The sequence below is a fragment of the Hypanus sabinus genome, chromosome 7 (assembly GCF_030144855.1).
Source record: "Hypanus sabinus isolate sHypSab1 chromosome 7, sHypSab1.hap1, whole genome shotgun sequence".
Taxonomy (NCBI): domain Eukaryota; kingdom Metazoa; phylum Chordata; class Chondrichthyes; order Myliobatiformes; family Dasyatidae; genus Hypanus; species Hypanus sabinus.
In genome coordinates, this window is record NC_082712.1 from 40,172,004 (window position 1) to 40,198,084 (window position 26,081).

Genomic DNA, 26,081 nt, shown 5'->3' on the forward strand with positions numbered 1-26,081 from the left:
GGAGGCCAGGAGGCACGGCACAGCAACATTCCCCATATCTTGTCACCACACCCACAAGACACCGGTGAATGATTATCATGAAATTTGAATATTTGCTAAGGAAATCACATCACAAAATATGTAGTGCAATGAGTGTTCATTGCTGTTACTGAAATAATATTCTACTTCTGAAGTTGCCTCAATATTATTAGAATCGATAAGGTTTAGTTAGCAAACCTTAATTATTAATCATGCTGAAAGGATACTGAAATAAACTTTAATGAGAATTAGTACAAAAGTTGAACACAAGTATTGTACTCTGTGTTGCATATTAGGCTTAACTAATATTTGATGCAATTATACCCTATACAATCCCTTAAGAGTTTTTATTTTCTTGTCCTATAATTTCCAAGATCAAAAGGCATTCATCTTCTACATGGCAATACATACAAAATACTGGAGGAACTCAGCAGATCAGGCAGCATCTGTGGAAAAGAGTGAACAGTCGATGTTTCGGGTTGAGTCCCATCAAGGCTGAGAGGGAAGGGGGGGAGATGCCTGTATTAAAAAGGTGTGGGGCGGGGAAATGACCAGTTGGAAGGTGATAGGTGAAGCCAGATGGATGGGAAAGGACAGGGGCTGAAGAAGTAGGAATCTGACAGGAGAGGAGAGTGGACAATAGGAGAAAGGGAAGAGGGGACCCAGGGGAAAGTAATAGACAGGCGAGAAGTAGTAAAAGGTCAGTGTGGAATAGAGGAAGATGGGGGGAATTTTGTTCCCCGGAAGAAATTGGTATTTATTCCATCAGATTGGCAGGTATCCAGACAGAATACAAGGTGTTGTTCCTCCACCCTGAGGGTGGCTCAACTTGGCACAAGAGGAGGACACAGATCGACACATCAGAATGGGAATTGGAATTAAAATGTTTGGCCACCCGGAAGTCCCACTTGTGGTGGTTGGTGCAAAGGTGCTTGATGAAGCAGTCCCCCAATATACAACGGGCTCACCAATGTAGAGGAGGCCACATTGGGAGCACTGGATGCAATAGACAGCCCCAGCAGATTCACCTGGAAACACTGGGGCCCTGAGTGGAGGTGAGGGTGGAAGTGTTTGGGCAGTTGTAGCACTTCCAGGGATAAGTACCCAGAGGGAGACTAGTGGGGAGTGACAAATGGACAAGGGAATTGCAGAGGGAGTGATCCCTGAAGAAAGTGGAGGGAGGGAGGTAAAGATATATTTAGTGGTATAGTCCCTTTGAAAAAAGGCAGAAGTTGCAGAGGGTAATGAAGTGGATACGGAGACTGATGGGGTGGTAGGTAAGGACAAGAGGGACTCTATCACTGTGGCGATGGCAGGAAGATGTGGTGAGCGCAGATGTACAGGAAATGGAGGAGATGCGGGTGTGTGCAACATCAATAGCAGAGGGAGGGAAACCCTGTCCTTTAGAAAGGACAGCTTTCATTTTCTACAAGGCTGATCTTTACTTTCAGATAGCGAAGAAACACCGATCTATTTTAGAAATGACTCAATGCAGTGTCACTTGTGAACTACAGTGAATATTCTGTATCATTGACAGGGCTGACAATGGTACAGAGTCCTGCTGAAGGGTCTTGGCCCAAAACATCAACTGTACTCTTTCCATCGATGCTGCCTGGCCTGCGGAGTTCTTCCAGCATTTTGTGTGTGTTGAATCCCACAGAGTGCTTGATAATAAATGGGATTTTGGAGCTGGATTATAGAGCCCAGGGAAATGTCTACTCATCTCTGACCTGTGCTTTGTACATGGTGGAAAGTCTTTCCAAATGAAATAGAGATCATACTGCATAATTCGGAAGCACTGATAACAGGAGCTTACTGAAAGCCTCTTGTCACTGCTAGAGGCTTGGTAATGAATGCCAAGGGGAGATGTTTAAAATTAGTCTTGTTTGAGATGGATGATGCAGGAACTTGTGTAGCAAGATGACAACTCAACATTTATCTTCAGAACTCCAATTGTTCACAAAATCCTGCTTCATGCAAGCAGAGACTGGGTCTTCATTCAGGGCCCAATTCTGTGGAGTGGGATCCTCATGCAGCCTTTGACAGTCCAGCAAAGTAGTGTTCTCTTCAGTCCCCATCACCCCACCCCCCCTTCCTCAATGCCACACACCACTGGCAGTGGTGGCTACAGCAGGCAACAGCAAACCAAGAAGCTCTCTCTGGAGATGCCACCAACTTACCCAGTCAACAAATCTCAGCCAGATCACGTCTGGCAACATCAACATGACCAAGGGGGTCGTTGCTCTAAGCTGCTCATGAAGAAGGGAATACCCCCCTTCCAAGAACATAAGTATGTGCTAAAAATTGCCAGATGTGGCACTTATCAATCACTGTCACAGACCAGCATGGTTTTAAATCTGGGAAAAATCCGTGACTACAGCAGCTTCACACAGTTGAGCTCAATAACCACTCCATCAAGTAAATCCATGACAAACTGACAAATAATTAAAGCTCTCTTTGACTAGCACGGATGCAAATCTGTTTAGCCCTTATTTCCTGCCACTGGCCTACTCTTTGTGTTCTGTCAACCGAGTGCAGATGGACATGCGCCAAAGGAATTTTGTCATGGATTGATGATACCACTGCTTATCGTGCACACTTTGACTACAGCTTGCATTAACACAATGTTACAAGTGTTAGTGATGTACTTTAATGTTGACACAGTGAACCACAATCAAAATTATCCACAGATAAGAACACATGGCCCAGAAAAATCCAGCAAATATCTATCCTATTATGTTACAATCTTCTTCTCCTATCTAATAAGCAACATCTATGTGGCAAATGTTTTTTTTTAAATGATATTGACCATAAGTTAGAAATAAAGAATGTTTCTTGCTGGTAATGTCTATTTATAATTTCTCTTGTTGTTTGAGATTATATTCTTCCCTTCTGGGAGATATTCATGCCCGATTCCCAGTAAGCTGAAAATAGAGATGGCCGAAACATTGCCATTCCCTCCCTTTTTAAACAACCAATATATATATACAACAGACATCCATGGGGCTGTCCACAGAGACATCAAACAAGCTTTATACATTAACACATAATGAGATACAAGAACAGATCACAATCAGGAGATGCTTCAGGAGAGGAGATCAGAGATCAGGATCTTATAACTGAAGATACAGCATTAATTCCAGGGATGATCAAGAGCTCAGAATTCCATGATTACAGGGACAGGAGTGGTTAGAAATATTAGAGATCAAAGCAATGGTCTTCAAAATAAGGACAACATTTATAAAAATGGTGGTGTTTTACTAGAAGCCAATGTAGGATTTGTAAAGCACAGGGATAAATAGGACATGGTGGAAACTAAGGCATAGATTTCGTAAGTTTCTTTTCTATAAAAAGATTTCATAGGGTTCCTCCTTTGCTAATTCTATGCATCTGATCAACCTATAGTTCACAAATTAGCTACATTGCCAAACTCATTCTATCAATTTTCAGTTGTGGCATAAATCTAAGATTCCTTAATCATAAGGGGATGGGGAATTCCATTGGCATGCACTCTATATACACACTGCATAGAATTCGCACACCATCTCATGCGAAGTGTACTATAACTTTTTAAGTTCATAAGTTCAATTTAATAATCTTCAAAATGGTACATTCTGAACTTTACATAGATTGGGAATTAAATGGGCAGATCCTATAACATAAAGAAAGGAGATCAAGTCATTTCCCCTGATTTTTTAAGGGACAATACAAAGCATGGGATAAGCTTGGTATTAAGTCTTTTGGTTCCATGCCATCATGAGTGCAATGAGTAACATCAGAAGATGTAAATTTGGCAAGATTGGGCTTTTCTAAAACAAAACAGGAAAAGCTGTAAATACTCAATCATGTCAGCAGCCCTATGAAAAGAAAGGTTTCAAATTAATAACTTTCTTCAGAACAAGGAAAAGTTAGAAATTAAAACCTATTTCAGGTTCCAGACAACAGGGAGGGGGGGGGGGGGGGATGAGAATGCCCATGATCAGGTGATGGTGCTACCTTGAGAAGGCTTGTTAAAACTGGAAATATAAATTATTTGGAGTACATTCACTGAGAACTTATTACTAACTTTTTGAAGATGTCAAACACAGTTCTAACTGTTACATTACAAAAAGAAAGTGAAGGCCTTGAAGAGGGAGCAAGAAAGGTTCACCAGGATGTTGCTTGGATGAGAGAGTACAGGTTGAGGTTTAAGAAAATCTACTTTTACATGTACCAAATGGATGAACTTATTTTCCACATTATAGAACAATACAACAAGGAACTAGGCCCTTCAGTCCATTCACAAAATACTACAGGAATTCAGGGTTTGGACAGTATCTCTGGAGGGAAATAAACAGTCGATTTACACAGACATGCTTACACAGACCATCTATTCTGATCTTACTCTATCTCCCATTTCCACATCAATGCACATCCCCATTTACTCCACACTTTAGCCACTTGCCTACACAAGGGGCAATATATAACAATTAACCTAGCAACCAATGTGCATGGAATGTGGGAGGAAATCAAAGCATCTTGGAGAAATCCAAAACATTATGGGGAGAACATTCAAACTAAGCAGGGCGAGCATCAAAGCCAGGTCTCCAGAGCTGTGAAATACAAACTGATTTGTTACTGGACCACTCTCTGCAGGGCAGATATATTCCATCTGCCCATCTGCCCTGAACTCACCCATTCACTTGGTTTGTTTGTTTTTTTTTCTGCTGACAACTTATACTCCTGCTTTGCTTTGTGTGAACAGTAAATTTGACATCCTCAGGGCATTAGACAGATGCAAGTCCCCCTTTGTAAACCCACGCAGGCTCTGCTCATTCCTGTTATACTTTCCGAGATACTCTGTTGTTCAATCCATTGTGGATCCCAGCTACTACTAGTTCGGCTGCCAAACCAACAGGACAGATTAACTCTTAAGGAAGTCAGGTCTGTATCTGCAATAATGGTTCAAATCTGCTGCCCTCAAAGCCACAGGCACTAATATGGACAATAGACAATAGGTGCAGAAGTAGACCATTCGGCCCCTCGAGTCTGCACCGCCATTCTGAGATCATGGCTGATCATTCACTATCAATACCCAGTCCCTGCCTTGTCCCCATATCCCTTGATTCCCCTATCCATCAGATATCTATCTAGCTCCTTCTTGAAAGCATCCAGAGAATTGGCGTCCACCATCTTCCGAGGCAGTGCATTCCACACCTCCACAACTCTCTGGGAGAAGAAGCTCTTCCTCAACTCTGTTTTAAATAACTGACCTCTTATTCTCAATCCATGCCCTCTGGTACTGGACTCTCCCAAAATCTGGAACATATTTCCTGCCTCAATCCTATCAAATCCTTTAATTATCTTAAACGTTTCAATCAGATCCCCTCTCAATCTCCTCAATTCCAGTGTGTACAAGCCCAATCTCGCCAATCTCTCTGCATAAGACAGCCCTGCCATCCCAGGAATCAACCTAGTGAATCTACTCTGCACTTCCTCAATTGCCAGAATGTCCTTCCTTAAACCTGGAGACCAAAACTGTACACAATATTCCAGGTGTGGTCTCACCAGGGCCCTGTACAAATGCAAAAGGACATCCTTGCTTTTGTATTCAATTCCCCTTGTAACAAAGGCCAACATTCCATTTGCCCTCTTCACTGCCTGTTGCACTTGCTCATTCACCTTCATTGACTGGTGAACTAGGACTCCTAGGTCTCTTTGCATTTCTCCCTTACCTAACTCTACACCGTTCAGACAATACTCTGCCCTCTTGTTCCTGCTTCCAAAGAGGATAACTTCACATTTATTCACATTGAATGACATCTGCCAAGTATCTGCCCACTCACCCAGCCTATCCAAGTCTCCCTGTATTCTCCTAACGTCCTCTTCGCATGTCACACTGCCACCCTGTTTAGTATCGTCAGCAAACTTGCTGATATAGTTATCAATACCCTCATCTAAATCGTTGACATAAATCGTAAAGAGCTGAGGTCCCAATACAGAGCCCTGTGGTACCCCACTAGTCACCTCCAGCCAGTCCGAGAAACACCCATTCACTGCTACCCTTTGCTTTCTATCTGCCAACCAGTTTTCTATCCATGTTGAAACCCTGCCCCCAATGCCATGAGCTCTGATTTTACTCACCAATCTCCTATGTGGCACCTTATCGAATGCCTTCTGAAAATCTAGGTACACAACATCCACTGACTTACCCTCGTCTAACATCCTTGTTACACCCTCAAAAAACTCCAACAGATTAGTCAAGCATGATTTGTCCTTGGTAAATCCATGCTGGCTCGGCCTAATCCTATTTCTGCCATCAAGATGTGCCACTATTTTGTCCTTGATAATGGACTCAAGCATCTTCCCCACGACTGACGTTAGGCTAACAGGGCGATAGTTCTCCGTTTTCTCCTTCCCTCCCTTCTTGAAAAGTGGGATAACATTAGCCACTCTCCAATCTTCAGGAACTGATCCTGAATCTAAGGAACATTGGAAAATGATTACCAATGCATCCGCAATTTCCTGAGCCACCTCTGTTAGAACCCTCGGATGCAGACCATCTGGAACCGGGGATTTATTAGCCTTCAGTCCTACCAGTCTACTCATCACAGTTTCTTTCTTAATGTCAATCTGTCTCAGTTCCTCTGATATCTTATGACCCTTGCCCATCCATACATCTAGGAGATTGCTTGTGTCCTCCCTGGTGAAGACAGATCTAAAGTATGCATTAAATTCTGTTGCCATTTCCCTGTTTCCCATAACAATTTCTCCCAATTCATTCTTCAAGGGGCCAACATTGTTCTTAACTATCTTCTTTCTCTTCACATAGCTAAAAAAGCTTTTGCTATCCCCTTTTATATTCCTGGCTAGACTGAGCTCATACCTGATTTTTTCTCTCCCTATTGCTTTTTTAGTTAAGATCTGCTGTTCCTTAAAACTTTCCCAATCATCTGTATTCCCACTCATCTTAGACCTGTCATACTTCTTTTTCTTTAATGCTATACAATCTCTGACTTCCTTTGTCAACCACTGTGGCCCCTTCCCCCTCTTTGAATCCTTCCTTCTCATTGGAATGAACTGCTTTTGCATCTTTTGTATTATCCCCAAGAATATCTGCCACTGCTGATCCACTGTCTTTCCTGCCAGGGCATCCGCCCATTTAACTTTGGCCAGCTCTTCCCTCATGGCTCCGTAGTCTCCTTTATTTAATTGCAACACTGACACCTCTGATCTGCCCTTATCCCTCTCAAATTGTAGATAAAAACTTATCATGTTATGATCACTACTTCCTAATGGCTCCTTTACTTCAAGATCACTTATCAATTCCTGTTCATTACACATCACCAAGTCCAAAATAGCTTCGTTCCTGGTTGGCTCAAGCACAAGCTGTTCCAAAAATACATCCCTTAGACACTCCACAAACTCCCTATCCTGGGGTCCAGCACCTACCTGATTCTCCCAGTTCACCTGCATGTTGAAATCTCCCATAACGACTGCATTACCTTTAGCACCTGCCAATGTTAACTCCCTAATCAACTTGTACCCAATATCCATGCTACTGTTTGGGGGCCTGTACACAACACCCATTAGGGTCTTTTTACCCTTACTGTTCCTCAGCTCAATCCACACAGACTCTACTTCCCCTGTTCCCAAGTCACCTCTTGCTAAGGACTGAATCTCATTCCTCACCAACAGGGCCACCCCACCCCCTCTTCCCATATTTCTGTCTCTACGATAGCACGTATACCCTGGTACACTCAATTCCCAGGGCTGATCCCCTTCCAGCCATGTCTCCGTTATCCCAACAATATCGTAGTTCCCCATTTTCATCTGAGCTTCAAGCTCATCTATCTTATCTCTGACACTACGCGCATTCAAGTATAGAATTCTTAGCACATTCCTCCTCTCTTTGCTTAAAACACTGTCTACTGTACCTAACCCAGCTCCTTGAACTTCCATTGGGCTAGTTGCACCTTGAATTTTGATGACCTTCTCAAGATCACCCAAACCTTCTACACATTTAACCCCATGCTCCTTCTGACCAACCCTCTGGATCTGGATCCCTGCCCCCTGCACATCTAGTTTAAACCCCCCCGAGCAGCACTGGCAAACATTCCTGCAAGAATGTTAGTACCCCTCCGGTTCTGATGTAGACCGTCCCTTCGAAACAGATCCCAATGTCCCTGGAACAAAGACCAATTATCCAAAAACCTGAACCCTTCCTTCCTGCACCATGCTCTCAGCCTCGTATTAATGTGCATAATCATTCTATTCTTCACCTCACTCGCACGTGGCACAGGTAGCAATCCCGAGATTGTCACCCTGGAGGTCCTGCCTTTCAGCTTCACTCCTAACTCCCTGAACTCTCTAAGCAGGACCCCCTCACTCACCTTACCTACATTGTTGGTCCCTACATGGACCACTACATCTGGGTTCATGCCCCCGTTCTCAAGAATAGCCTGCACCCGATCTGAGATGTCCCGGACCCTGGCACCAGGGAGGCAACATACCATCCGAGACTCCCGATCTGCCCCACAAAATCTCCTATCTGCCCCCCTGGTTATAGAATCCCCTAAAACTATCGCTCTCTTCTCTTCCCTCCTCCCCTTTCTAGTTGAGGGTTCAACCTCTGTGCCAGAGGCAGGACCACTACAACTCATTCCTGGTAGGTCATCCCCATCAACAATATCCAGTACTGTAATATACTGTAGAAACTTTAGAAAGAAGATGACTGCACAGCCACTTACTTTATGTCAAAACTTTTCAAAACTCTGGTAGTTTCAGAGATTCTTAAGAGTTAAATGCTAAAGAATAATACTAATGACTTGATATAAATGTTTATTTAATGTTAAATTAAACTTGAATTAAATAGTTAATACATCCTAAAAAAAAAAGATTAGCTTATTCTAAGACTTGGTTAATTCAAGAGAGGGTATGTTTCTCGACAGCATTCATAGTCATAGAAAAGTACAGCATATAACTGGGTCCTTTGGCCCATCTAGTCTATGTCAAGTTATTTAACCTGCCTACTCCCATTAACTTGCTCCGGGACCATAACACTCTGTACTCCTAAGATCCCTGTACCTATCCAAACTTCTCTTAAACCTTGAAATTGAGCTCACATGCACCACTTGTGCCGGTGGCTCATTCCACACTCTCGTGACCCTCGGAGTAAAGAAGCTTAACAGAAAGTTAATTTATTGCTGTTATGCACGCAGCAAACTTTTCCATGATGGTGGATTAAAGAAGTATAACATTACAGCTAACTGTTAATATAAATCAACTTGTATTTTCTTTTTTCTTACTTTTATTAAATTGTTAATTAGCTTTCCAATTTTAAAATAGAGTATGGACTTCATGCCACGGCCAAAACATTGGCTAAATAACTTCTGAAGGAGTGATGTAACAAACTCAATAAAGTCATTCATTGTAAACAGCAAACCTGCATGTTGTAATTACACATGTATAACAAAAAGTTTTCAGTATTTCGAGTAAGAAGATCTAATACTTAATTGTATAAATGACGATGCAGCTAAAGTGCTTTGATAACATCAGGCATTTAATCAACAAAACAATCGCACTATTGTAGAGTGGAATGGTAGAATAAGGAGCAGCAGTATAAATTAGAAGGGACAATGTAGGTTTGCAGGAAAGGAGCAGTCGGAAGGCATGTGTGCAGAAGTCTATAAAGATGGAGTTAAGATGGGTAGTAAAAGTAACCATCTAGGAAAATCTTGGTCCAATATTTAAGTCCTGTTTAGCTTCAGTCTGAACTGGGACTGGTTTTGGAGCAAACCTTATCAATGAGAATGAAGAACAGGATATCTTCATAGGATAGTTATTGAATTTCTGAGGACAGCAAATCTGAGAAGGATTCTTCATAAGTCTTTTTAATTGACATTAGTTGAAAATAAGCGTTTAGTGAGGTTAGTGCTCCTATTTACATTATTCGTGAAAGATGGGTCTCTAACCAACACACAGAAAATGCTGGAGGAATTCAACAAGCCAGGCAGCATCTGTGGAGGGGTATAAACAGTCCACCTTTCAGGCCGAGGCCCTTCTTCAGGACAAGGAAGGAAGGGGCGGGAGCCAGAATAAGAAGGTGGTCGGAAACCGGAAGGAGTACACATTGGTAGATTATAGGTGAGACTGGGTAAGGGGAAAAGTGGAATGAAGTAAGGAGCTGGGAGGGGATAGGTGGAAGAGATAAAGTGCTGACGAAAATTGAATCTGATTAGAGAGGACTGTGGATCATTGAGGAAAGGGAAGTAGCAGAAGAACCAGAGGGTGGTGATTGGTAGGTTGGAAGGGAAGTGATAAGAAGGTAAACAGATTAGGGAAAAGAAAAAGGATGAGGGATGGGGAGATACTACTAGAAGTTGAAGAAAATGGTGTTGTTGCCATCAGGTTGGGCGTTACCCAAACCGAATATGAGGTGTTTTTGTCTCCAACCTGAGTTTGGCCTCATTTTAGCAGTAGAGGAGGTCATGGACAGACATGTGAGAATGGGAATGGGAAGTCAAATTGAAATGGTCGACCCCCTAGGTGATCCTGCCCTTTGTGGTGGACAGAGCAAAGCCACTCGACAGAGCAATCCCCGATCTGAGTCGATTCTCACCAATGTGGAGAAGCACATCGAGGAGACCCTCTGTTGGGGTAAACCCCTGTTTTGTCAATAAGAGAAGTGCAGGCTGTGTAGCAGCAGCTCTAGTACAAGCATTGACACCTGCTAGAGGTTATCTCCATCCAGATGAGGAACTACAGACTGCTCATGCAATGCCAGGTTCTGATAGCTGCCACACTGATCACCCTCTAATATCACCTGTCAATTGGTTCCAGATGTTCATCACAATAGTAAAGTTTACAAAGAAAAAGTCAGCTTTCATAAAAAAAGACACCTTGAAAATCTAGCTAGTCAATGTTACTTGACACACACACATCAGCTGTAGTATTTCACAACAATTCATGACGTGGAGAAATTTTATTGCTCAAATATTTTCAAGTGTCTTGGCCAAAGGTACCTAATCCTATTATTGCTAATACAATACCCACAATTTAATGAAAATACAATGGTTTTAGAACACAAAACAGTGCAGCAAAACAACAGGCCCATGGGCTCACAAAGTTTGTATGGAACATGATGTGAATCCAAAATAATCCCAAGTGTCTGCAGAAGGTCCACATCTTCCTATTCCCTGCTTTATTGTGCCTAAATGCCCCATAAACTTCACAATTGTATCTACTTCGACCGCTTCCCCTAGCAGTACATTCTAGGCACCCACTACTCCTTGTAAAGAAAAGTTGCTTTGTAAGTCTCATAGAAACATAGAAAATAGGTGCAGGAGTAGGCCATTTGGCCCTTCAAGCCTGCACCACCATTCGGTATGATCATGGCTGATCATCCAACTCAGAATCCTGTGCTTGCTTTCTCTCCATACTCCCGATCTCTTTAGCCACAAGGGCCATATCTAACTCCCTCTTAAATATAGCCAATGAACTGGCCTCGACTGTTTCCTGTGGCAGAGAATTCCACAGATTCATCACTCTCTGTGTGAAGAAGTTTTTCCTCATCTCGGTCCTAAAAGGCTTCCCCTTCATCCTTAAACCCTGACCCCTCGTTCTGGACTTCGCCAACATCGGAAACAATCTTCCTGCATCTAGCCTGTCCAATCCCTTTAGAATTTTATACGTTTCGATAAGATCCCCCCTCAATCTTCTAAATTCCAGCGAGTATAAGCCTAGTCGATCCAGTCTTTCTTCCTATGAAAGTCCTGCCATCCCAGGAATCAATCTGGTGAACCTTCTTTGTACTCCCTCTATGACAAGAATATCTTTCCTCAGATTAGGGGTCCAAAACTGCACACAATACTCCAGGTGTGGTCTCACCAAGGCCTTGTACAACTGCAGTAGAACCTCCCTGCTCCTGTACTTGAATCCTCTTGCTATGAATGCCAACATACCATTTGCCTTTTTCACCGCCTGCTGTACCTGCATGCCCCCTTTCAATGACTGGTGTACAATGACACCCAGGTCTTGTTGCACCTCCCCTTTTCCTAATCGGCCACCATTCAGATAATAATCTGTTCTCCTGTTCTTGCCACCAAAGTGGATAACCTCACATTTATCCACATTAAATTGCATCTGCCATGAATTTGCCCACTCATCTAACCTATCCAAGTCACCCTGCATCCTCTTAGCATCCTCCTCACAGCTAACACTGCCGCCCAGCTTTGTGTCATCCGCAAACTTGGAGATGGTGCATTTAATTCCCTCGTCTAAATCATTAATATATATTGTAAATAACTGGGGTCCCAGCACTGAGCCTTGTGGTACCCCACTAGTCACTGCCTGCCATTCTGAAAAGGTTCTGTTTATTCCCACTCTTTGCTTCCTGGCTGCCAACCAATTCTCTATCCACATTAATACCATACCCCCAATAAAGTTTGCGCACTAATCTCCTGTGTGGGACCTTGTCAAAAGCCTTTTGAAAATCCAAATATACCACATCCACTGGCTCTCCCCATCCACTCTACTAGTTACATCCTCAAAAAATTCTATAAGATTTGTCAGACATGATTTTCCTTTCACAAATCCATCCTGACTTTGTCCGATGATTTCACTGCTTTCCAAATGTGCTGTTATCACATCTTTGATAACTGACTCTAGCATTTTCCCCACCACCAATGTCAGGCTAACCGGGCTATAATTCCCCAGTTTCTCTCTCCCTCCTTTTTTAAAAAGTGGGGTTACATTAGCCACCCTGCAATCCTCAGGAACTAATCCAGAATCTAAGGAATTTTGAAAAATTGTCACTAATGCATCCACTATTTCTTGGGCTACTTCCTTAAGCAATCTGCGATTCAGACCATCTGGCCCTGGGGATTTATCTGTCTTTAATCCCTTCAATTTACCTAACACCACTTCCCTACTAACATGTATTTCCCTCAGTTCCTCCATCTCACTAGACCCTCGGTCCCCTACTATTTCCGAAAGATTATTTATGTCCTCTTTAGTGAGGACAAAACCAAAGTAGTTATTCAATTGGTCTGCCATGTCCTTGTTCCCCATGATCAATTCACCTGTTTCTGACTATAAGGGATCTACATTTGTCTTAACCAATCTTTTTCTTTTCACATATCTATAAAAGCTTTTACAGTCAGTTTTTATGTTCCCTGCCAGCTTTCTCTCATAATCTTTTTTCCCTTTCCTAATTAAGCCCTTTGTCCTCCTCGGATGGACTCTGAATTTCTCCCAGTCCTCAGGTGTGCCACTTTTTCTGGCTAATTTGTATGTTTCTTCTTTGGACTTGATACTATCCCTAATTTCCCTTGTCAGCTACGGGTGCACAACCTTCCCTGGTTTATTCTTTTGCCAGACTGGGATGAATAATTGTTGTAGTTCATCCATACAATCTTTAAATGCTTGCCATTGCATATCCACCATCAACCCTTTAAGTATCATTTGCCAGTCTACCTTAGCTAATTCATGTCTCATACCTTCAAAGTTACCCTTCTTTAAGTTCAGAACCTTTGTTTCTGAATTAACTATGTCACTCTCCATCTTAATGAAGAATTCCACCATATTATGGTCACTCTTACCCAATCGTCCTCGCATGACAAGATTGCTAACTAACCATTCCTCATTGCTCAATACCCAGTCTAGAATGGCCTGCTCTCTAGTTGGTTCCTCAATATGTTGGTTCAGAAAACCATCCCACATACACTCCAAGAAATCCTCTTCCTCAGCACCCTTACCAATTTGGTTCACTCAATCTATATGTAATTTGAAGTCACCCATTATATCTGCTGTTCCTTTATTGCACGCATTTCTAATTTCCTGTTTAATGCCATCCCCAACCTCACTATTACGGTTAGGTGGCCTGTATACAACTCCCACCACCGTTTTCTGCCCCTTAGTGTTATGCAGCTCTACCCTTATCAATTCCACATCCTCCAGGCTAATGTCCTTCCTTTCTATTGCGTTAATCTCCTCTCTAACCAGCAACGCTACCCCACCTTTTCTTTCCTGTCTATCCCTCCTGAATATTGAATATCCCTAGATGTTGAGCTCCCATCCTTGGTCACCCTGGAGCCATGTCTCTGTGATCCCAACTATATCATATTCATTAATAACTATCTGCACATTCAATTCATCCACCTTGTAATGAATGTTCCTCGCATTGACACACAAAGCCTTCAGGCTTGTTTTTACAACACTCTTAGCCCTTATACAATTATGTTGAAAAGTGGCCCTTTTTGATTTTTGCCCTGGATTTGCCTGCCTGCCACTTCTACTTTTCACCTTACTTCTTTTTGCTTCTACCCTCATTTTACGCCCCTCTGTCTCTCTGCACTTGTTCCCATCCTCCTACCACATTAGTTTAAATCCTCCTGAACAGCATTAGCAAACGCTCCCCCTAGGACATTGGTATCAGTCCAGCCCAGGTGCAGACTGTCCTGTTTGTACCGGTCCCACCTCCCCCGGAACTGGTTGCAATACTCCAGAAATTGGAATCCCTCCCCCTTGCACCACTTTTCAAGCCACGTATTCATCTGAAATGTCCTCCTATTTCTACTCTGACTAGCACGTGGCACTGGTAGTAATCCAGAGATTATTACCTTTGTGGTCCTACTTTTTAGTTTATCTCCTAACTCCCTAAATTCACCTTGTAGGACCTCATTCTGTTTTTTTACCTATATTGTTGGTACCTATGTGCACCACGACCACTGGCTGTTCACCCTCCCATTCCAGAATGCCCTGCAGCCGCTCAGAGACATCCTTGACCCTTGCACCAGGGAGGCAACATATCATCCTGGAGACTTGTTTGCAGCCACAGAAATGCCTATCTATTCCCCTTACAATCGAATCCCCTATCACTGTAGCTCTCTCACTCCTTTTCCTTCCCTCCTGTGCTGCAGAGCCACCCATGGTGCCATGAATTCTGCTGCTGCTGCCTTCCCCTAATGAGACATCTCCCCCAAGTGTCCAAAACAGTATATTTGTTTAGGAGGAAGGTGACCTCAGGGGACTCCTGCACTATCTGCCTACTGCTACGCTGTCTATGGCCACCCCTTCCCTTTCTGCCTGTGTAGCCTTCACTTGCGGTGTGGCCAACTCACTGAACATGCTATTCACAACTTTCTCAGCATCACGGATGCTCCAGTGTGAATCCAATCGCAGCTCCAGACGCTCAATGTGGTCTGCCAGAAGCTGCAGCTGGACACACTTCCTGCACACATAGTCATCAGGGACACTGGAAGTATCCCTGATTTCCCACATGCTGCAGGATGAACAAACCACGGGGCCGATCTCAGCTGACATGACCTACCCAATATGTTGCCTCAACTTTTGAAACGTTCTCCTTTTAAAGGAACTTACCTGGCCTTACCTCACTTGGAGTGAAGCTCGTCCTCCGCCTCTGCTCGCTGAAGCCTCTGGAGACAAAGCCTTCCTACTCTGTCTCCCTCTACTCCGTCGCCCATTCCATCAAAATGCTCTCTTTTAAATACTCCCATTTAAACTTTCCCCAATACTAATGCCCTCTGGTATTTAAATTTCATCCCTGGAAAATAACTCTGACTATCTCTATTACCAATGCCTCTCATAACTTGATATACTTCTTTCAGCTCTCCGCCCAGCTTCCAGTGCTCCGGAGAAAACTATCAAGATTTGTCCAAACTCAGCTTATAGCTAATACTGTCCAATCCAGGCAATATCCTGGTGAAGCCTGTCTCCACCCTCCCAAAGTCCACATGAATGTCCTGTAATGTAGTAGTGAGATTTCTGAAAAGTGTGAAGCAAAGCTTTAACACTTGCAACATGACTTTCTGACTTTTATATGATGATCATTGAAGACCAGAGTGCCATAAGCCTATATTACCACTCTATCCACTTATGTTGCAAAGACCCCTCTGTTCATCAAGCACCTAGGGGTCCTGCCATTTATCGTATACTTTCCCCTTGCATTTGTACCAAAATGTATCACCTCACACTTGTCCAACTCCATCTACCATTTCTCTGCCCCTGATTCCAACTGATTTATATCCTATTGAATCCTTTGACAACCGTCTCACTATCCTCAACTCCACCGGTTTTTGTGTCATCTGCAAATTTACTAATTTGAATAAATTAATGCTAACTATTAATCAGCCCATCAAATGATACAAATTGTTAGTTTTTTGAGTTGATCAATACATAACTGGCATTTACAGCTATAGTTTATCAGAGCTATAAAAATCTGGTCTTCTAAAGTATGTAATGACAGAACACAATACAGGACCAACCATTAATATGTGCGCATTTGTCTGAAAACAATAATGAGAGGTTACAGTTTGATAAAATATTGCATTTGTAAACAAATTCAATGAAAATAAGGAATGGAAGCCAGCTGTCTGTGGTATAACATACTTGTCCTCAGTTTCACTCATTGATGACAGGTAAGGGGTGATGTTAGTATTTTTCTCATAATTATTGACACAGTGAACTGTATGTGGTGCTGTCCTCTTATCTGTAAGGGACAGACACATTTACATTGTGTCAGCTTCACTAGTATAATCCATCCTTTCAATTTGTAATATTCTATGTATTGCAAACACTACACTTATGAACTTTTCCTCTAACTGCACAGTTAATTGGAGTCCTGATACAATGAAAATTACCAAACATAAAAGGTCTTTCTCCGTCTCGGGGTTAAATGGATCACAGCAATCTATTTGCTTGCTACCGTTGGACGCAGGTTTGCATTCTGCATCTTGCCTCCTATGCACTGACTCACCAAGCACACACTCCGAAATGACAAGAGTTTACATAAAACTGAAAGATAATGTCTCATGAACACCTTGCTTGCAGTTTGCAACTACAAGTATGTCTAACTAAACAGAATCATACCTAATCCCAGATCAGATATAGCTGTTCCTAGATTTAACATAATATAAACAATTAGTCAATCAAAAATCTCCATTTGAAGTTAAGATTAGAACACTGGCAGGTAATATACAGAAAGATGCACGTTTAACTGACATGAGGCATTTTGCAGTATGAAACCCTGTGGGGTCATATTCTAATCAAGTCATCCTAAGCCACAGTGAATGCAATCATGCAGGCAGAATACAAAAGACTCAGGACTATGAAACAAATATGCATATAAAATAGTGCATTATTCTTTTCCACTCTTCTGTGTTAACAATCTTTCAGTTCAGGTTTCAGCAATGATAAATAGCCCATCCACCCCTCTTTAATAGGTGCAATTAAAAAGGCTTCGTGCAACATTAACAACATATTGACAATTTGCAGCAGAATATAAAATTGGTCGCTGTGGCTTTTCTGGAAGATGATGTGAAAATTTTGAAGATGAAAGGACACTGATGTTTTATACTAACAGTTTATGCACTGGTTTCCTTTCCGTCAGAAATTTCAGCAAAAGCACAGAACACAAAGTTACCCCCCCCCCCCCCATTTTGGAGATAAATAATTTATACAGAGATGCTGCTGAAACAGTGTGCAGCTTATGCAGTGGAATGCCATGTCACAGGTTCTGGTGAAAATAATTCATATCCATGAATATAGGAGGCAATTAAAACCCAAAAATGTCACTCTATTTTCATTCCATATTGAGGGTAGTCCTACTGATTCAGACAACTGTCCCTGTCACCAAGTGAAAAACCCTCAGAGATACAAATCAGACAGAAAAGTGGTGGTAATTCCACTGCCACTGCGTAGAGGGTGGTTAGTATCAACCGGTACGGACCAAGCCAGCTGAAGGTTCAATACCTCTGTGCAATCAAATTTCATGCAATTCTACATTGCCTTCGAAGTAAGAAAGTGACAGACTAACACAGATCACAAGTACTTTTATTATACATTGAAAATGTAACACTGCAAGGTGTTTCCTGAAGCATTTTTCAACAATATTAGATGCATGCAGCTTAAACACATTCCTCCAGGCTCGACAAGAAGCTCAGAGACCTCGGTCTTCACACTGCCCTATGCCTGGATCCTGGGCTTCCTGTCAGATCACCGGCAGGTGATAAGACTGAGCTCCCTCACCTCTGCCCCTCAGGGCTGCGTACTAAGCCCCCTCTTTTACTCTCTGTATACCCATGAATGTGTCTCCACCCACAGCTCCAATCAGCTAATTAAATTTGCTGACAACGCTACACTGATTGGCCTAATCTCAAATAATAATGAGGCAGCCGACAAAGAGGAAGTCACTACCCTGACACAGTGGTGTCAAGAAAACAACCTCGCCCTCAATGTCACAAAAACAAAGGAGCTGGCTGTGGACTACAGGGGGAATGGAGACAGGCTAACCCCTATAGACATCAATGGATCTGGGGTTGAGAGGGTGAACAGCTTCATTTAGATGAAGGGATTAAAAGTAACATTAGCAAAGTTGCAGACGACACAAAGCTGGGTGGCAGTGTGAAAAATGAGGAGGATGTTAGGAGAATGCAGGGTGACTTGGACAGGTTGGGTGAGTGGGCAGATGCAGTTTAATGTGGATAAATGTGAGGTTATCCACTTTGGTGGCAAGAACAAGAAGGCAGATTACTATCTGAATGGTGTCAAGTTAGGAAAAGGGGAAGTACAATGAGATCTAAGTGTCCTTGTTCATCAGTCACTGAAAGTCAGCATGCAGGTACAGCAGGCAGTGAAGAAAGCTAATGGCATGCTGGCCTTCATAACAAGGGGAGTTGAGTATGGGAGCAAAGAGGTACTTCTGCAGTTGTATAGGGCCCTGGTGAGACCACACCTGGAGTATTGTGTTCAGTTCTGGTCTCCAAATCTGAGGAAGGACATTCTTGCTATTGAGGGAGTGTAGTGTAGGTTCACAAGGTTGACTCCCGGGATGGTGGGACTGTCATATGTTGAAAGATCGGAGCAACTGGGCTTGCATACACTGGAATTTAGAAGGATGAAAGGGGATCTGATTGAAACATATAAGATGTATTAAGGGATTGGATACGCAAGAGGCAGGAAACATGTTCCTGATGTTGGGGGAGTCCAGAACCAGAGGCCACAGTTTAAGAATAAGGGGTAGGCCATTTAGAACAGAGATCAGGAAAAACTTTTTCACCCTGAGAGTTGTGGATCTGTGGAATGCTCTGCCTCAGAAGGCAGTGGAGGCCAATTCTCTGGATACTTTCAAGAAAGAATTAGATTGAGCTCTTAAAGATAGCAGAGGTCAGGGATATGGGGAGAAGGCAGGAACGGGTTACTGATTGTGGATGATTAGCCATGATCAAATTGAATAGCGGTGCTGGCTCAAAGGGCCGAATGGCCTATTCCTGCACCTATTGTCTATTGTCTATTTACGATCTTCAGCAAAAACATCACCAAGGATCTCACATGGTCTGCACATATTGGCTATGTGGTGAAAAAGGCAGAACAGTACCTCTTTCACCTCAGACGGTTAACGAAGTTTCGTATGGCCCTCCAAATCCTAAGAACTTTCTATAGGGGCACAACTGAGAGCATTCTGACTGGCTTCATCACCCCTGGTATGGGAACTGTACTTCCCTCAATCACAGGACTCTGCAGAGGGACAGCCCAGCCCATCTGTAGATATGAACTTCCCACTATTCAGGACATTTACAAAGACAGGTGTGTTAAAAGGGCCCGAAGGATCATTGGGGACCTCAGTCACTCCAACCACAAACTGTTCCAGCTGCTACCATCTGGGAAACGGTACTGCAGCATAAAAGCCAAGACCAATAGGCTCTGGGACAGCTTCTTCCACCAGGCCATCAGACTGCTCAAATCACGCTGAGGAAACTGATAACCAGGATATGTTGATTATATTGTACATAATATCTATTATAAATTACTATAATTGCACATTGCACATTTGAACAGAGACATCATAATGTAAAGATTTTACTCCTCATGTATATGAAAGATGTAAGTAATAAGGTCAATTCAATTCAATTCTTTACAGTATTGCATTCCTGATCCTTTGAAGTGAATTCTTCCAGGTTGGTTAATGAAATGATACAATAAACTATTGATTTGTAAAGCTGAAAAGACATAACACTTACTGAAAGTGTTTTACGTTGTTTCACCTACAACTAAGATACACAACAGGAAACCTTTCCACTCTTTCACCTTCCAAAGCAATTAACACTACCCGACACATGTACGGAAGTTGCAAGTGATTCTTCACTGAAGCTTAATATCTCCCACCCCCATTACATATTCTTAAATATCTTTTAAGCTATGGATGACCAGGTTACATAAGCAATGTTTCTATAACAGCTTGATTACATGCAAGACACAATATTAATCCATGTCATCTCCAAAGCTTCTTTCCTGAAGCTCTGCAACTTCTCACACAAAACTCTAATAACAATACCCCAACTGTCCTTACACAACTTCCTGCTCTCCTGGTTCTGTTGGCAATTATTGACTCTGTTCATATGTTCTCATTTATTTAATTTGATTATTGACATTTGCACATGTGACCATTCTGCTGCTTGCTGATTATTCATAGCTGTTCATATTATCATCTTGTTAGCTATTGGTTGCTGTTGTGTTACGGTATTGTTCTGTGCTTTATGTCTGCACTGAATCAAAATCAATTCTGGTATGTTTCACATACTGGCAGTAAAGTGATTCTGATTCTGAAGTAAGCTAGTGTATCATAAACACAAAGAGATTCTGCAAATGCTAGAAATCTTGAGGAACACACACAGAAAGCTGGAGGAGGAATTCAGCAAGTCAGGCAGCACCAATCAAAAGAAATGAACAGTCAATATTTCTGGCAGAGACACTTCATCAAAACTGGAAAGGAAGGGGGCAGAAGCCAGAGTAAGAAGGAGAAGGTGGGGGAGGGAAGGAGTAAAAGCTGGCAGGTGACAGGTGAAATCAGGAGACAGGGAGGAGGGTTGGGGGGGGGGTGCTGAAGTAAAAAGTTGGGAGGTGATAAGTGGAAAAGACAAAGGCTGAAGAGAAAGAAATCTGATAGGAGAGGACCATGGAAGAACGTGAAGGAGGAAGGCACCAGAGGGAGCCAATGGGCAGAGAAGGAGTGAGAAGGGAGCCAGAATGGGGCATGGAAAAAGAGAGAAAGGGGAGCGGGAGAAATCACCAAAATTTAAGAAAAATTAATGATCATGCCATCAGGTATGAGGCCACCCAGAAAGAATCAGAGGAGAGGCCCTCCAATCGGAATGTGGCCTCTTTGTAACAGTAGATGCAGCCATGGACTTGCATGTTGGAACGAGAATGGGAAGTCAAATTGAAATGGGGGGCCTCCAGGAAAACCTGCCTTTTATAGTGGATAGAGCAAATGTACTTGACGAAGAGGTCCCCCATTCTACATCGAGTCCCACTGATATAGAGGAGGCCACAACGCAAGCACTGGATAGAGTAGGATAACCAAAGACAGTCTTACAGGTGAAGAATCACCTCACCTCGAAGGACTGTTTGGGGTTCTGAGAGGTGGTGTGGGAGGGTGTGAATGGGCAGGTGTATTACTTGTCACACTTGTGGGAAAAAGAGCTGGGGGAGATCAGTGGGGAGAGATGAGTGTAGAGTGTTTGAGTAAACTAGTAATTCCTAGGTTCACACAGATCAAACAACAACTGCAAGAAAAGTTGTGTTCCAGATATGTAGACCATCTGTGCAGCATTTTCCATTTTTGTTTCACTCTTTCACTATTTGCACAATTTTGACTTTTATTAATGTCCCAGCAAATCTGGATGTCAGGTTTGTGGCAGTTAGTCCACTCTACCTAAAAACCAAAACTTGGACAATTGCCTAAATGTATGAATAAGCAAAAAAATGCCAATGCGTACTTGAAGATCATTGCTCATGTGGAAGTATTTGTGCCCCCACTCAGAAGACGATAGGTTCAAATCACACTCCAGAACGTTGTGCACAGTAGTTCAGGGTGAATACAGTACTGAGAGATGCTACATTGACAGAGGAGTCACCATGCTATGCTAAACCAATCTTCTCTGCTCTTTCAAGTAGACATAAGATATACTATTTTGACAAAGAGCAGGAGATTAATAGTGGTTTCCTCATCAATATTTAGAACTAAGTAAACAAAACTAAATGGATATTCTGGTCTGCATCACAAGGGTTTGTGTGAGAGTTTGCTATCTACAAATTGTTTCCTTGCATTCATCAACCCTACACTTAAAAAATACTTTACTGGGTGGAAAGCACTTCTGGAAATCTTAAGATCATGAAAAGCACTAAATAAATACGTCTTTCTTTAAACACTGGGGTATGCAACTGGAATTGACACAGTTAAAGAAAGCAACGTTAATCATTAAAATCTCTCTTAATTAATCATAATCACAATACTTCTCAAAACTTACTGAAAATTGTTCCGAAAGATAAGATCCTTATTTCTGTAACCATCTTATTGATCAACAACTCAAGAGACACAAGTGCAAAACAGATTAATTAATTTACAGCTCTTGACAGAAAGCCTATTTCCTCCTGGCTTCCTCTTTCACTGTCTCAAAGAGAAATAAATATAGATCTTAAAGATGAATTTTATTTAAAGAAAAAGGTAATTGGATTTAATTTCTACCTTGTTTAGATGCCCTGCGTCGAATCCTCATCTTAGGAAAAGATGGCCAAGAATAATTGAAAGGGGAATCTGAGTCTGAATCCATTTAATGGCTTAAATTAAAAAGACACGAGAATGAACAGACATACTTAAACAGGATTTTGTTGCGCACGCAAGTGACTCGAAGCTCTGAAGTGAGTCTAGCTGTGAAGCGAAATAAAAGAATGAAGGAGGCTGGTATCAAATTGCCCAATAACCCAGGGGAGGGTGTAGTAGTAAAATTGTGGTCTCTTCAGGCAACCAGGCATGTAGATGGGTTATAAATAACAAGGCAAAACTCAATGCAAAACTATGAAATGTGAGAGGAACTGCGCCCACTATCCATGGGTATTTGGAAGGTCGGCATAAGCCCATAAATCATTAACTCACCTTTTCATTTCTATGCAAATACATCTCCGGTGGAGACACCCCATGCAAGGAAATCAGAAGCTAAACAAAGGTAGAAATAATTCCCTTTCCTGCCACACAAAAAATCTTCAAGTAAGTTTTCCTTTCCCAGAGACAAGAAAATTAAACAAAAGCCATCTTAAGTATTCATTTACAAGAAAACACGCAAATCACATATTTATGTGACTGTTTCTGCGACCTGTTGATAGGAAGTTCAAGGCACAGGTTAAACAAATGATCTCAGATTCTCATTAAGGACAGGCAATCCTTTGCTGGAGCCCTTTGTCAAACTACTCAGTGCAGAGATACTTACAAACATCGGCCAACGTGCAGAGCTGGGAACCGAGAAAAATAAGCAACAACTCTACACGGAACCTGATTACTCAGTAAACTAGCAATCTGATGATCAGTACATTTGTGTACACACCGTCAAATAGCATGTGATTCAAAATTTTCACAGCAAGATTTGAAACAAAATATCAATGGCATGCTCATTAAAGACTGTTAGCTTTACAATATCTATTCCATTATTACAAAAAATGAGTGAGAGCTGCAAGATTTTACAAGCCTAGCACCTTCATAGCACAATCTAACCTCACTGCTGTGCACAATAGAGCTAGTGACCAATTCACAACAAATCCTCCATTCTTGCAGTCTCCTGAACAACTTGCAAGCAATTAGTATTCAAGCCTGCACTTGTTACCCTCCCCCAACATATTTTTCCCTGGCTTTTTGGATCTAATCATGGGCACACATTAGTAATTACAGCATAATTTGTTGGACATTTGTTGAACATGCCATTTTATTTTTACTTTAGAAAGGGAAAGAAACACGTGCCTGCATGCTGTGAGTGCATTTGCAAGAAGCAGAGTAAGGACAAGAGGAGATTGGTTTAAATGTCAGCTTTTCAAAACTTTGACATTTGAGCTTGTTAACATTCCGCACTTCAGTTCAATTATTTTTCAACCCACTGCAGCGTTCTGTAACAAGCTGAAATTATTCATTAGTTAGCAGATTTTCTATTATACACACACAGCAACCCAACATAGCTCATTTAACTTGCAAACGTAGGTACACTATTAGACTATCGTGAAGATTACATAAGTGCAGAAGTATTTAAACATTACACAGAGAGTTGAAGACAAAAGACCCTTTATGTCACCTATAATATGACAAAGGGCCAAATCAAGTTGGCTCTGGCCAGCAGTTTTCAAGGGAACAAGCAACGTTCAACCATTTGCAGGTAAGTATATGCCAGGCTTGCATGGCCCAGCAGAGGAGCAGATAAGTTAGCACATGAACTCCAGCATCAGACCCTGATTGTGCCAGGATTCCCGGGTGTTACACCTGGAAATCTGCCTCTTCAATCTTTCAATTCCAATTTCAATCGGAAATTGCACCATCTCAGATCACAAAACCCTGCAGCGGATAGTGAGGTCAGCTGAGAAGATCATAGGGGTCTCTCTTCCCACCATTACGGACATTTACACTAAACGCTGCATCCACAAAGGAAACAGCATTATGAAGGACCCCATGCACCCTTCATACAAACTCTTCTCCCTCCTGCCGTCTGGGAAAAGGCACTGAAGCATTTGGGCTCTCACGATCAGACTATGTAACAGTTTCTTCCCCCAAGCTCTCAGACTCCTCAATACCCAGAGCCTGGACTGACACCAACTTACTGCCCTATTGTCTTGTTTATTATTCATTGTAATGCCTGTACTGTTTTGTGCACTTTATGCAGTCCTGTGTAGGTCTGTAGTCTAGTGTAGTTTTTTCTGTGCTGTTTTTTACGTAGCTCAGTCTAGTTCTTGCACTGTGTCTTGTAACACCATGGTCCTGAAAAATGTTGTCTCATTTTTACTGTACCAGCAATTATGGTCGAAATTGCAATAAAAAGTGACTTGACTTGACTAAGCCAGTGAGACCTGCCATGTGATTGGAGCCCCTATTTATTTCAGTGGGGTTTGCCAATCTTGAGATTAGGAAGGAAAAGATGTTAATTTCATTGTTCTTTCTTACTTAACAGTCATAAATTATCATAAAATTTAAAATAATCAGATTTTGCTTTGTGTTAATTCATAAATTTCACTTAAATTCACTACAAATATTTCATAACTTTGATAGAAGGCCATGCTTCGCCCCATTCTTGCTTGTGTCAAGTGTTTCAACAGCAAGTCATCAAGTCTTAAACAGCATGGATAGAAAAGTGCATAAGTAACCAGAAACAGAATGTAGTGAAGTTATTCTTGATGCTGGAGGAAAGTGTACAGTGGATTTCCTCAAGGATTGGCATTTTTTAATCCATATTTATGCCTTGGACTAGAAGTGAACAAGGAACAACTTACAAAAATGCAGAATGGGAGAAAGTTGAATGCTGAACTACATTTTTTTGTAACAGATAGGCAACAGATCAGAGAGATCGGGGAATAAATATGCATTGTTCACTAAAAGTGGGAAGGAAGATTCAGAAAGTGGTTACTAAAGCAAATGTAATCCCTGGTCATGCACAAAGAGTAGGGAAATCATGCTGAACCTCTTTGAACACTGGTTCTCTACTGATAGGATAGAGTCCAATTCTCCACACCACATTAGGAAATGTGAAAGCTCTAATGAAGGTGCAGAAGAGACTTTTAAGGCCGAGAAGCTGTGGTGGTTGTCCTTGGAACAAAGGAAGTTGCAAAGGGATCTGACGGAGGTAGTTAAAATCATGAAGATCACAGACAGTGTATATGGGAAAAGGGTCAAGATCCAGGGACAAAGAAGGGACATGGCTGATGAAAAAATCCAAAATAAGATGAGGCAACACACTTACACAATGAATGGTTGGGTTTGCCAGGAATGCCGGTGGACATAGATTCAATGAATATCAAAAAGGAAGCCGAGAAGTTAACCTAACAAGCTCTAATGTCCTGGAGAGCAGAGGGGGAAGTAAATCCAGCAATACATACGGACGCCATGGTAGCTAGCATGATGCTATTACAGATCGGGGCAATCCAGAGTTCGAAGTTCAATTCCAATGCTGTAGTACAAGGAGTCTTTGTATGTCCTCCCCAAGGAATACATGGGTTTTCACCTGGTGCTCCAGATACCTCCCACAGTCCAAAGATGT

The 26,081-nt window shown here is 42.1% G+C and overlaps 1 protein-coding gene across 9 annotated transcripts in view; it reads right to left on the minus strand.

The window, feature by feature from the left end:
- Positions 1 to 26,081, minus strand: part of arhgef28a (Rho guanine nucleotide exchange factor (GEF) 28a) — a 390,430-nt gene that overhangs the window by 167,738 nt on the left and 196,611 nt on the right. The window contains exons 1-2 of one of the 9 annotated variants that reach the window (XM_059974564.1): positions 23,283 to 23,299; positions 22,544 to 22,635 (exon numbers count right to left, since the gene is read on the minus strand). The exons of the other annotated variants lie outside the window; for them this stretch is intronic. Coding sequence (XP_059830547.1) covers positions 22,544 to 22,628 — 85 coding nt within the window. The 5' untranslated portion in view covers positions 22,629 to 22,635; positions 23,283 to 23,299. Of the gene's footprint in view, positions 1 to 22,543; positions 22,636 to 23,282; positions 23,300 to 26,081 lie in introns of those variants that run through there. 9 annotated transcript variants of the gene reach the window in all.